This window comes from Rana temporaria, chromosome 4 (genome assembly GCF_905171775.1).
Source record: "Rana temporaria chromosome 4, aRanTem1.1, whole genome shotgun sequence".
NCBI classification, from domain to species: domain Eukaryota; kingdom Metazoa; phylum Chordata; class Amphibia; order Anura; family Ranidae; genus Rana; species Rana temporaria.
Genome location: NC_053492.1, coordinates 17,841,596 through 17,855,551, shown reverse-complemented (window position 1 = coordinate 17,855,551; position 13,956 = coordinate 17,841,596). Strand labels below are relative to the sequence as shown.

The window sequence follows — 13,956 nt, the reverse complement described above, 5'->3', positions numbered from 1 at the left end:
AGTTGAAACCCAAGGCAAGTTTGTGATTCTTAGGAGGCTGGGTTTGGTACACAGCCAGGTGGTACCGTATATTAATTTTGGCAACAAAAGACACAGTAGGGCTTATTTTCGGGGTAGGTCTTACCATGTAATGTGCTGTCTTCTCTCCCCCTCTTCCTCGCTGCCTAACAGGAATCCCCAGTGTGAACTGAGTTAAAATGCTTGTAAAATCCTATAATACACCCAATTACAGTATTATATAATGTACAATGTGTGTGTTTCTGTAATATAGTTGTGCCAAATACCTTCGTTATAGCGCCGCTCTGCGCCTCTGTGACCCGCCGGAGCTCTCTTCCCCCCCAACTATATTACAGAAACACACACATTGTACATTTACTGGTGTATAAACAATATCCTATGTGTTATGGGGGAGCAAGGCAAGCCATGATTATGCAATTTTCTTTCCTTCCACCACAGATGGATGACTGTGTTGATGAGGGAATCCCTCCCACAAGAGGCAGCTCTTTAATTAGGCAAATTAGGCGGTCGCCTGAGGCCTCGCACCTTACAGGGGCCGCCTAATTTGCTTCTGCTCAATCACTGTGTGCTAGATCTGTGCATCTTTCTGCAGCCATTTTTATTTGCTTGAATTTTTTTACCCATTATGGACATGAGTGGGGCCCCGTGTCTAAGTTTTGCTGAAGGCCTCACAAAGCCAAGAGCCGCCTCTTCCTCCCACAGTTCTATTGTGTTCTTCCGGTGGATTTTTTTTTTATATTGTTTGGGGGTTCTAAGTAATTTTCTAGCAACATTTTTTTTTTTTTAATTGTAAACACAGAGGGCCAGATTCTCAAAAGAGATACGACGGTGTATCTCAAGATACACCGTCGTATCTCTGTTTTTGGCCCCGGGTATCTATGCGTCAGATTCCTAGAATCATTTACGCATTGATACGGCGTAGATCCGACAGGTGTAAGTCACTTACACCGTCGGATCTTAGATGTAATTCTACGCTGGCCGCTAGGTGGCGTTTACGTTGATTTCTCATTTGACTATGCAAATGAGCCTGATACGCCGATTCCCGAACAATTTTGCGCCGCCTCGTCGTTGTTTACATCGTTTCCGTAAGCGTAAGGTTACCCCTGCTATATGAGGGGTAACCTTACGTCAGTCCGCCGTATGCCATGTTAAGTATGGCGTCGGGTCAGCGTCGTCTTTTTCCGTCGTTTACGTCGTTCGCGAATAGGACTTTACGTCAATGACGCTCACGTCGGCTTCATTGACGTTTTCCGTCGTGACCCAGAGCATGCGCACTGGCCTATTTTTACGGCCGGCGCATGCGCAGTTCGATCGGCGCGGGGGCGCGCTTAATTTAAATACAAGCCGCCCCCTTTGAATTACGCGGCCATACGCCGGGCCATTTACACTACGCCGCCGCAAATTACGGAGCAAGTGCTTGGAGAATACGGCACTTGCTCCAGTAAGTTGTGGCGGCGTAGTGTAAATGGCTTACACTACGCCGCCGTGGATTCCATGTGAGTCTGCCCCAGAGTCTAAAAAACAGGCTCGGTCCTTAAGTGCCGGTTCACACAGGGACAACCCGACTTACAGCGCGACTTTGCAAGGCAACTTCAGCACGACTTCAGCGTGACTTAGAGCAACTTACAACGCAACTTAAAGTTGCCTCCAGGGCAGGCGACTTTGGCTGTGGCCAATCACAGAATAATCAGCTCTGTGAGAGGGAGGGGTAAAGTTGCTTGTAGTAAAGTTGCTTCAGTTAAGATGAAGATCCGACTTTGGAGGCAACTTCCATTGAAATCTATGGGTACAAGTTTCCTAGAAGTCACCTTGAAGTAGTACAGGAACCTTTTCTGAAGTCGGAGCGACTTCACATGGGATTTCTGATGTCAAGCGACTTGGGGCGACTTGAGGTCTGACAAGTCGGATCCCAAGTCGCTGTAGTGTGAACCGGCACTTAGTGGTTAAGGGCTTTATATACAGTAACATTGTAATTGTAAGCCAAGGAGTCTGGATTTAGTGTATGGAGCAGATTGGCTGCTGTAGGCTAAACCTGACCGAAAAAAATTCCTTAAGACCTGCCAAGAGTTGGGCTGCCGAGTCATACCTACCTCTGATCAGGTTCAGTGCTACCTCACCTGCCTCATCCCTCAACACTCTTTCTAAAAAAAAAATGCTTTAGACACACTTTAAGTGAAACACCAGCTCATAATAAACGGATCCTTTATTGTATCTGGTTATCTTGTTAGTTACAATACTTGATTTTGGATAGACAGGGATGCAATAAGTTCACTTGAACCATTCAGCAATACTTGGTATTGTCCTATAAGGAGGAGCCTCTTTCAATGCTCTACATATTTTGCAGTATGCCAATAGAAAACCAGTTTTGGATCGTGTTGGCCGATATCTGAACCTCCAGTTAAAATAGTTTTGGTATCTTTTCTCATCTTTATCCAAACCCAGAAGATATTCAGCCAGTTCTTGGGGAGATGAAAAGTCGTCAACATGAATAAAAGCGTCGGGTGGAATAAAACGCTCATAATTTTTACGTGGAGGACCCATGACGATGGGCACAGTTCCTACCATCAGTGAATTTTTCCAGAACTTTTCCGTGATGTAATCCTCATGTACGGAATTCTCAAAAGCGAGGTAGAACTTATATGTGGCCAGAGTTTGCAAAGTCTCGTTCCGCGGAAGAGGCAAGCTGTATTTCCCATAGACGTCGATTGGAATGTATTTCTTTAACTCCTCATAATATTGGGTTCTCCTGTACTTTGTCTTCCAGTTGCTCACCACCCAGGCCACCAACTTTGACTTTTGGGGGATTGTAAAATTTATTTTTCCATCAACTTTTTCTAGCCCTCCACCCGGAACATGTATATCTGAATCAAGTCGGTAGGACATGGTGAGGTTTATTTTGTTGTCCATGAGGTTTAAATTTGGGCAGTTGGTTGGAGACTCCATGCTAAACCAGATCCAGTATTGGTCGGATGGTCTTGGCTCTGGAGGTAAAAGGTTTTCTGACTTATATACATCCCGATGACTAATAACAACAGCGTCTGCTATGGAGTACGCATTTCGGTTCACGGTGTAGAAACAACCAGAGTTTTCATTTCTTGGACACCTATTTAGAGGAAATTGATAACCTAATGGCCACGTCCAAAGTAGGATGGTCAGTAGAGACCTATTGAAGGTCTCCAATGTCTCAGTTGGCGTTGGTGGCTTTGTCACATTCAATCGGTTTGTTACCATTGAGAACTCTGTCACAGAGTCTGATGTCACTTTTGGCCTGGGTTTTATCTCAACATTTTTTTTAAAAACATGTGTGTCTGTAGGAAACCAAGCCAATGAAACATAGAAAATGGTTGCCAGTAAAAACATGCTGAAGTAGACCAAAGTCCATTTTGAGTATCGTTTCATGAAATTCATCGGGAAGTGATGCGGGTCCTCAAATTTGACTGTTGAATGAGAGTTGTCTTTGATGTTTAGCTCTGTGTCCCAATGCCTAGGAAAAAAAAACAGACTATTGACATGTAACGCATATTTAAGGTTCCATCTTGAAATCCTTTACAGTGCATAGACTCAACAACAATTTTGAGGAATCATTTTTTGAGTGTTTTGCCACGTACACACGACCGTTTTTAATGTCATGGGACTCAAAGCCGTGTTTTTAAAAAATGTTGGCTTGGTGTTCCCCTTAAAATCCATACCGGAGTCTGGTATGGATATAGGGGAGGACCCCACACCATTTTTTTTCTTTTACCGGATTTTTTTTTTTATTCAGCTTACAGTGGGGAAGCCCATTGAGAACTGATGACTCATTGGTTGTTAAGAACGCCGCGGCTGGCTTCCAGGGCCCGCTCCTTAACAGCCAACTTTTACTTTAAAGCTTTGCCCAATCAGGGTGCAGAATGCACTGTGCAGCGCTCAGTGCAATGCAGGGCGCTCGGTAGGGCGAACACCTGCTGAACACCCTGGAAATTCGGGTGATGGCCTAACTAGGGGAACAGACAATATTTGGTCCGAGCTCATGCTCAGGCTGAACTGTTCGCCCAACACTAATCTGTACTTTTGGTATTTATTTGACAGATATAGGATCTCTGTTCTTGTTTAGGATATCGGGGGAACTGGAGAAAGTGCAGAGAAGGGCAACCAAACTGATAAGAGACATAGAGGACCTCAGCTATGAGGAAAGATTAGAGGAACTGAATTTATTCTCTCTTGAGAAGAGAAGAATAATGGGGGGGGGGGGATATGATCCACATGTACAAATATATAAGGGGTCCATATAGTGTACTTGGTGTTGAGTTATTCACTTTATGGTCAACACAAAAGACAAGGGGGCACTCTTTACGTCTAGAGGAAAAAAAAATTCATCTCCAAATACAGAAAGGTTTCTTCACAGTAAGAGCTGAGAAAATGTGGAACGGACTCCCTCCAGAGGTAGTTCTGGCCAGCTCAGTAGATTGAGATGAAAGAAAAATCCTGGATTGCCGCACTCCTCAAAAAACGATGTCTTTATTCAAAACATGAAAAAACAACAAAAATTCTAATGGAAAAAACAGCCAAAATTCATGCAGTCAACCAAGAAGTGGATTAGGAAAAAAGAGCTGACATGTTTCGCATCCTATGATGCTTACTCGTAGCTACGAGCACCCTCTTGGTTTGTTGGGACGGAAACAATGGGGATTGATTGTTTTGTAGAGCGGTATACTTTTCTTCAGCTCAGTAGATTGCTTTAAGAAAGGCCTGGAAACTTTCCTAAATGTACATAATATAACTAACAGTACTAACATTTATAGGTAAAGTTGATCCGGGGTAAATTCGATTGCCTCTCGGGGGATCAGGAAGGATTTTTTTTCCCCAGCTGTAGCAAATTGGATCATGCTCTGCTAGGATTTTTTGCCTTCCTCTGGATCAATTGTGGGTATAGAATTGGGTATATGGGATTGTACGATATCTTTTATTTTATTTTTTATTTTTTATGGTTGAACTGGATGGACTTGTGTCTTTTTTTAACCTGACTAACTATGTAACTATGTTGTGGTCTTAATCTCCTCTAGTCACATTGTACCAAGATATTGTCTGTTATCCTTGTTTCATGAAGTCTATTATCTGTCGACTGTACCATTTGCTTTGCTAAAGAGTGAGGTAAAGGGCGGGATAAAGTCCGAAATTCTACTGGTGAATGTCCGGCTTTATTGGTGAATATTCCAGTTCTGTAGAGAGACATCGGCAGCAAGTTGACGCCTCTTTCAACATTTCCTTGGAGTCCCCCCTTCATGCAGCACATGACTATTGTATAACAGATGTACCCTACTGCTTAAACCACCCTTTTAACTCCAACTTCTTACCCATAACCTGAGTAACGAGACCACACTGAAATCGGAGTAAAACGTAGGTCGTAGCAGCCTTATTTATTAAACACATACTTTTTAAAAATTAACACAAACATAAACATCTGTTATCGAAAAAAAACATCGGTCCATCCTAGCGTTGGTCTTTGCAGGAACCTCAATTGCCATTTTGTAAATACTGTACTGCGGTACCTCTCAATCTGATCATAGGCATCAAGCCGACAGGCTGGCTCAGAGACAACCACTGACCGCATTGCACCCATTACCAAAACCTTCCAGCTAAACCTCCTTTAGCTGAAATACCACCCTCAGCCCCCATACCACCGATAGGTCCTGAACTCTTCCTTCCGAGGTATCTTCCTTCACCCGCAAAGACCAACACCCGCCACAGCGCCCAAGGGAATTTTTTTATGTAGTGCCTGGCTACTTTCATAGCAGGTGCTGCTGTAAATATAGAGGGGGTCAGAGAGTTAGTTGACTCTGACCATGTTTATTTGGCTACATTTAGGGCCTCTGTTCCAGCTCTGGCTATACTGTGTGCCCATGCTTGTTGTCTGGGGAACCTCACCCCCCACCCCAGACAGCGGGTGGCAGCAGTGAGGTCAGGGTCGTGTGGATACTTCTCCTCGGCAGCCAAACGGGAGGGTTGATCGCCTCGCTGTGCATGCTGGGAGGAGTATTTAGGGGGCAGACGCCATTGGTTCGGGTCGTCGTCCCATCCGCCTGGGCAGTCGTCCCACCACCCCCGTGTGTGGCCCTCCTGGCCGGGGTGTGTGTTAGAGTGTTCCTGGCTCCGGGACCACATTGGTCCGGAGTAACTAAACTACCTGTAGGCCCGGTGGGTAGACTGGGTCTGCAATTTGCAAGTGGTCCTGTGCTGTCCGTCCCGAGGGAGGAAGCCGACCGATGAGGAACCTGTCCGGAGGAATACCGAGCACAAGGCTGGTATTCTAGGAGAGGCCTGTTGCTTCATCGAAGGAAACATCGTGCTTAGAGGCTGAATGATGGTCGCCTATCAGTCTTGAAATCACTAAAGCTGTTTAAAGGAGATACAGGTGCTAAATCCAGTTTGAGAAGGATTTCGGACCAATAATATCTCCACTCTTTGGGAAGGTCTGTGGCAGGGACTTTGCTAAAGCTCCAAGTGACACTCTGGCTGCTAGGCTGGTGAGAGAGGACTATCCAGGTGCATTGTACCCACTCTGGCTAGAGTGGCGAAGAAAGTTGTCGTAGGAAGCAGGACTGTTTCCAGAAACCAGTTAACCCTGAATCCGCCATCTTCCATTCCTTCTTTCCCTTCTTCTATTACTATTTTTGCCATTTTACCCCGTTGGGTAATAAAGCACAGAAAAGACATCGGCAGTGTGGACATTAACTTTATTACAGCTCTCATCCAGTACCCTAGACAGCGGAAAGATAGAGGTAACGTGCCACCCAAATCAAACCAGCAGCTCCTGGGGGGAAGTGCTACATTTATATAGACTTTTATAGACTCCTGTTGTACTTTGGACTGCCCTCCCTGTTTGGCTCTCCTGCTCGTCTTTGGCATATAATGCTACTGTTACTTGTTGTAGTTCCAGCGTCGGCAACTACCGTATTTATCTGCGTATACTGCGCACAGTTTTCCCCTGAAAATAGGGGGAAAATCACGCCGATAGTGTACCTTGGGCTCGGAGGGGAAGGAGGGGGGCGAGCGTTGTCGAGTGCCGCCGAGCGCCACTGGAATCCACGAGCCGTCTCTTCCTGTTTACTCGGCTCTAACGTCATGCGCACAGTCCCGCTTCCGCCACCGGCATTGGACAAGTGTTCTATCAATCACAGGAGCTGGTCCATTGCCGATGGCGGACGCGGGACTGTGTGTGTGACTGCCGCCAAATGAACAGGACGATCAGGAGATGACGGCTCGAAAATTCCCTCACTCCATGAGAGAAGGTGAGGCTGCAAATGGGCACATAGGCTGCATCTAGGAAAATAAAACTTAGGGGCACATAGACTGGAGCTGGGCACATAGGCTGCATTTAGGCTGGAGCTGGGCACATGGGCTGCATTTAGGCTGGAGCTGGGGCACATAGGCTGCATTTAGGCACACTGGGCCAGATTCTCGTAGAATTACGTTGCTCCACGGCAGCGTAACGTATGTGATTTACGTTACACCGCCGCAGGTTTACAGCGTAAGTGCCTGATTCTCAGAACTCTTACCTGTAAACTGCGGCGGTGTAACGTAAATGCGCTCGGCGCAAGCCCGCCCAATTCAAATGGGGCGGGCACCATTTAAATTAGGCACGTTCCCGCGCCGAACGTACTGCGCATGCTCCGTCGGGTAAATTACCCGACGTGCATTGCGCTAAATGACGTCGCACGGACGTCATTTGTTTAGACGTGAACGTAAATGGCGTCCAGCGCCATTCACGGACGACTTACGCAAACGACGTTGTTTTTTAAATTTCGACGCGGGAACTACAGCCATACTTAACATGGCTTAGGACAACTAGGGCTCAGCCCTAATTTTACGCGGCGTAACTCAACGGAAACGACGTACAGTTAGATCGACGGGCAGCGCGGACGTTCGTGGATCGCCGTAACTATTCATTTGCATATTCTACGCCTACCGCAATGGCCTTGCCACCTAGCGGCCGGCCTAGAATTGCATCCTTAAGATCCGACAGTGTAATTAAATTACACCTGTCGGATCTTAGGGCTAGCTATGCGTAACTGATTCTATGAATCAGTCGCATAGTTAGGACGGCCCTAACACAGAGATACGACGGCATATACGCCGTCGTATCTCTTTTGTGAATCTGGCCCTTTGACCACAAAATGTAAAAAATCTTTTTTTTCCTGAAACTTCCCTCTGAAATTGGGGTGCGCGTTATACGCCGGCGCGCATTATACGCCGATAAATACGGCATTTGTTTTTTTCTCGCCTTTTGAAAACCAATTGAAAACAAAAAAAAAAAACATTGAAATAGAAATTATAAAATAATCTGTGATATCAACTCTATCTCCAAAAAAAAAAAAATTGTCGAGTTTAGGTCAAGACTGAATTTCAGGATTAGGCTGAAAATGAAGAGAATAGCTCATAAACACTTCTTCGGGTTGCTAATTACTTTCTTTTTAAAGATGTAAATGAGTAGAGCAGGGATTAGAAAGACAGGTTATTCCCATCTACAGTGGAGGGATGGAGTCAAAGGATGGGGGAGATAACGATCACTCACCGGACAAGTACAGGAGTTTCTGGTCAGACAGGTTCTCCGCCAGAAGACGTAACTGGACAGAAAACAGACAGTTCATAACCATCGCTGCTGGAGGACTACAAATCCCAGACATCTACCTTCCACCATTTATACTGGAGCCAGTACAGAAAGGCTCTGAGTTTGCTGCTCAATTATGTAAATCCTGGATGCTGGACATCATTATACAATCTGTATTGGTGCTTAGTCAGGAAATTCAGGGGCAGATTCTCGTAGAATGGAGCAAAAATGGGCGGGCGTGACGTATCTCATTTACGTTACGCCGCCGCAAGTTTTTCAGGCAAGTGCTTTGCACTAAATGACGTCGCAAGGACGTCATTGGTTTTGACGTGGACGTAAATTACGTCCAGCACCATTCACGGACGACTTACGCAAACGACGTAATTTTATAAATTTTCGACGCGGGAACGACGGCCATACTTAACATTGGCTGCGCCTCATATAGCAGGGGCAACTATACGCCGGGAAAAGCCTAACGTAAACGTCGTAACTTTACTGCGTCATCAGTACATTTAATGACTTGATGAATGTTGTTAAAAAATAACCACATTTTTTTTTACCACTTCAGCCCCAGACCATTTGGTTGGCCAAAGACCAGGCCACTTTTTGCGTTTCGGGACTGAGTCTCTTTAACTGACAATTGCGCGGTCGTGCAACGTGTGTCCCAAACAAAATTGATGTCCTTTTTTCCCCACAAATAGAGCTTTCTTCTGGTGGTATTTGATCACCTCGCGTTTTTTATTTTTTGCGCTATAAACAAAAAAAAGAGCGACAATTTTGAAAAAAATGCAATAATTTAGACTTTTTGCTATAATAAATATCCCCCAAAAATATATATAAAAAACAATTATGTATTCTTCTACATATTTTTGGTAAAAAAAAAAGCGAAATAAGCGTATATTGATTGGTTTGCGCAAAAGTTATAGCGTCTATAAAATAGGGGATAGTTTTATGGCATTTCTATTATTATTATTTTTTTTTTTACTAATAATGGTGGTGATCTGACATTATGGCGGACACATCGGACACTTTTGACACTATTTTGGGACAATTCACATCTATACAGCAACCAGTGCTATAAAAATGCACTGATTACTGTATAAATGTGACTGGCAGAGAAGGGAGTTAACCACTAGGGGGTGGGAAGGTGTTAAGTGTGTCCTACTGAGTAATTCTAACTGTTATGGGGCGTGGCTACGTGTGACACGTCACTGATCGCTGCTTCCGATGAGAGGGAGCAGATGATCAGTGACATGTCACCAGGCAGAACAGGGAGATGCCTTGTTTACAAAGGCATCCCCCCCGTTCTGCCATTCTGTGACCCGATCGCGGGACACCGGCAGACATCGAGTCCGCATGTCCCGCGGGCACGGTCACTGAGGCCGCGGCGGGCACGCGGGCTCGTTATGGGGCAGGATTCAAAGCAACGTATACATATGTTGCTTTGCCTGCCTGTGCCATTCTGTCGACGTATATCTGCGTTAGGCGATTAAGTCATTTTCTGAACAAAAACCGCATTCACTGATAGAACTTCATTTGTTCGAGAAATATTTCCCATTTTAGCCCTTGAATCTTCACAACACTGTGATGGAAAATGAATGCTGGAAATTAAACAAAATTTCCTGAAATTTAATTTTTTGAGAAAAATTCTTCTAGTGTATGGCCAGCTTTAGCACAAGAATAAGGGGCCAGATTCACAGCGGAGATACGACGGAGTATCTCTCAGAGTATCTATGCGACTGATTCATAGAATCAGTTACGCATAGATAGCCCTAAGATCCGACATGTGTAATTGTTTTACACTGTCGGATCTTAGGATGCAGTACCGCGGCCGCCGCTGGGGGGAGTTTGCGTCGTAAACCAGCGTCGGGTATGCAAATTAGGAGTTACGGCGATCCACAACGGTTTTTCGCGTTCGCTACGTCGCTGCTAGTCTAGTTTCCCGTCGCAAATTTAGTCGTCGTTTTTGGTGCCCTAACTTTACACAGCACACGTATGTGCTGTATAAAGTATGGCCGTCGTTCCCGCGTCGAAATTTAAAAATCAATGTCGTTTGCGTAAGACGTCCTGGAATACGGAAGTACGCTACGCACGTCGCCGTTCGAAAAAATGACGTCACTTCGCGCAAAGCACGGCGGGAATTTCGAAACGGAGCATGCGCAGTAGTAGCCTAATTTAAATGGAACGCGCCCATTTGAATTACGCAGGCTTACGCCGGAGGCCGCCAGCGTAGGTTTTCATTGCAAGTGCTTTGTAAATCAGGCACTTGCGATGAAAACTTGCGGCGGTGTAACGTATCTACGATACAACCTCTTTCACTTGCTTCCCGTCTGGCCTATTGTAAAATGATGGGCAGGCAGGAGCTGTCTTGTTATGGATGGACTTCATATGACGTGTAATTTTGTGCATCGGAATTGGCTACACACGATCAGAATTTATGAAAACTGATTTTGTTGTTAAACAATTTGAGAACCAGCTCTCAAATTTTTGTTGTCAGAAATTCCGACAGAAAATGTCCGATGGAGCCTACACACAGTCGGAATTTCCAACAACAAGCTCCCATCGAACATTTGTTGTCGGAAATTCCGAGCGTACGTACGCGGAATTACAGTGGTAATTATTATTATTATTACTATGCAGGATTTATATAACGCCGCCAGTTTGCGTAGCGCGTTACAACATCACAAGTACAGTACAGTTCAATACAGGAGGATTCAGAGGCCCCCTACTCATTAGAGCTTACAATCTTGGAGTAGTGTATTGTTCTGGTCACAGTATGTAAAAGAAATTGCAAAAAAAATTAATAAAAAAAAATTGAAAAACAATATTTTTAAATTATTATTTTTTCCCCATGCTGTCACAAGTCAGTGTCCCTGATCACCGCCATCCCAGTTATATGATGACACTGTACTGCACTGGTGACAGTATGCAAAAAAATATACAACAAATTGTGAAAAAAAAACATCTTTTTAATTTCTTAAATATCCTCAAAATTGTGACAAAAATTACAACCTCAAAAAACTTGCCATGCCTCCTACTAAATACCTTGGATTGTCTACTTTCTAAAAAGGGGTCATTTAGGTCATAATTGGATTGTCCTGGTGTTTTCGGACCTCAAAAAATGAGTTATGCCGCATGCACACAATCAGATTTTCCAATACAAAACTTTTTCCATTTGAAAAATAGAGAACCTGCTCTCAATCTTTTGTTGGCGGAAATTCCGACAGAAAAAGTCAGATGGAGTATACACACGGTCAGAATTTCCGGCAAAAAGCTCACATTGCGCTTTTGCTTGTGGAATTTCCGATCGTGTGTACGCGGCATAAGACCGTCGGTACACCAGGATTGAATTTTCAAATATATTTTCCTTACCGTATTTATCGCGGTATAACGCGCTCCCGCGTATACCGCGCACCCCTAAAGTGGCCCCCAATCCTGTGGAAAAAAAGTTTTTTTGTTTTTTTTGTACTTACAGTTTTGGTGTCTTGCGCGGCGTCCATCGGCGGCCTCGTTGGGTCCGGCGTCCTTCTGCGGCTTCGGGTGTCCTCTTCGGCGGGTCCGGCGTCCGTCTTCGGCGGGTCGGGTGTCCTCTTTGGCGGGTCGGGTGTCCTCTTCGGCGGGTCGGGTGTCCTCTTCGGCGGGTCCGGCGTCCTTCTGCGGCGTCCTCGCGTCCTTCCCGCTCGTTTCCCGCGCCGAGTTTGAATACTGCGCCAACATATACAGAGCGCAGTACACTCGTGTATTGTCGGCAATGCTCGGCTACCCGCGCTGACGTCCTGTACGTCCAGGACGTGAGTGCGGAAGGAGCCGAGACTGCCCGACTATACCTGAGTATACTGCGCTCGGTATATGTCGGTGCAGTATTCAAAACTCGGCGCGGGAAAGTGGGTATCGGCGTATACCACGCCCCCACGATTTTGCCCTGATTTTCAGGGCAAAAAAGTGCGCGGTATACGCCGATAAATACGGTAATTCGTGGACTCTATAACTTCCCTACAGACTAAATAATTTACACTGATTTGGGTTATTTTCACCAACGAAATGTAGCAGAATTGGATTTTGGCCTAAATTTATAAAATAATTTTTATTTGAATTTTTTTTATTACAGAAACATAAAAAAAACATATATTTTTCAAAATTTTTGGTCTTTTTTTTTATTTATTTAGCAAAACAAATAAGAAAACACAGTGGTGATTAAATACTACCAAAAAAGCTCTATTTGTGTGCAAAATGTGATATGGGTGCAGTGTTGCGCAATTGCCATTCAAAGTGCGACAGTGCTAAAAGCTTAAAATTGGCCTGGGCAGGAAGGAAGGGAGTAAAAGTGCCTGGTAATAAAGTGGTTAAAAATAAAGGGGCAGATCCACATACCTACGCTGCGCCCGGCGCAGATGTGACATACGCTACGCCGCTGTAACTTACTTTGCAAATCTTTGAATCCTGAAAGAATCTGCACGTAAGTTACGGCGCCGTAGTGTATCTCTCGCAGCGTAAGGGCGCGGAATTCAAATGCAGCGAGTAGGGGGAGTGTTTCATTTAAATGAAGCGCGTCCCCACGCGAAACGAACTGCGCATGCCCCGTCCGTCAAAACTCCCAGGGTGCATTGCTCCAAATGACGTCGCAAGGACGTCATTGTTTTCGAAAATGGCGTAAATGGCGTCCAGCCCCATTCACGGACGACTTACGCAAACTATGTCAAATTTTCAAAATTTTACGTGGGAACGACGGCCATACTTAACATTGAGTACGCCACCAGATAGCAGCTTTAACTATACGCCGGAAAAAGCCGAACGGAAATGACGTAAAAGAATGCGTCGGCCGCTCGTATGTTCGTGGATCGTCGGAAATATCTAATTTGCATACTCAACGCGGATTACGACGTGAACGCCACCCAGCGGCCGCCGGAAAATTGCATCTTAGATCCGACGGCTTACTAAGTCGCACGCCTGTCGGATCTAACACAGATGCCGTTGTATCTTGTTTGGTGGATACCAAAACAAAGATACGACGCGCAAAATTTTAAATTACGCGGCGTATCAACAGATACGCCGGCGTAATTTCTTTGAGGATCTGCCCCAAAGATTACTAGTATATTAGCTTTCTGAGTTGAGACTATTGCATCCTAAATAATCTCCCACCAGATATCTCTGCCTTGATAAGACATGATACAGACAGACCGTACAGCTCCGGTGCCCCGGGACCCCATGACAGGTGCCCAGTCTGCTGTGACCATTGCTAACCCCACCTGACACACCCAGGGCCATTGGCCAACTACTCACCAGAGAGATGACTCTGCAGAACACCGGAGAGGGCAGAATGAGAAGCACTACATTAAATATCAGTGCTGTCC

General features: G+C 45.2%; 1 protein-coding gene across 1 annotated transcript; it reads right to left on the bottom strand.

Moving 5' to 3' along the window:
- Positions 1 to 2,229: 2,229 nt before the first annotated feature.
- On the bottom strand, positions 2,230 to 8,651 carry LOC120935562 (3-galactosyl-N-acetylglucosaminide 4-alpha-L-fucosyltransferase FUT3-like). The gene is made up of 3 exons (XM_040347611.1): positions 8,570 to 8,651; positions 5,352 to 5,409; positions 2,230 to 3,502 (listed from the first exon to the last, which is right to left on the bottom strand). Exons 1-3 carry the CDS (start codon positions 8,649 to 8,651, stop codon positions 2,287 to 2,289), a joined length of 1,356 nt encoding a protein of 451 aa, XP_040203545.1. The 3' UTR covers positions 2,230 to 2,286.
- Positions 8,652 to 13,956: the final 5,305 nt, after the last annotated feature.

Excerpts from the sequence above, each read along its gene's own strand:
- LOC120935562 (XM_040347611.1), bottom strand. The coding sequence starts at position 8,651 with ATGGTTATGAACTGTCTGTTTTCTGTCCAGTTACGTCTTCTGGCGGAG. Across the intron at positions 5,410-8,569 it reads GAAACTCCTGTACTTGTCCG|GCTGCTACGACCTACGTTTT; the intron begins GTGAGTGATCGT and ends TTAATAAATAAG. Across the intron at positions 3,503-5,351 it reads TCTCGTTACTCAGGTTATGG|GCATTGGGACACAGAGCTAA; the intron begins GTAAGAAGTTGG and ends TTTTTTTCCTAG.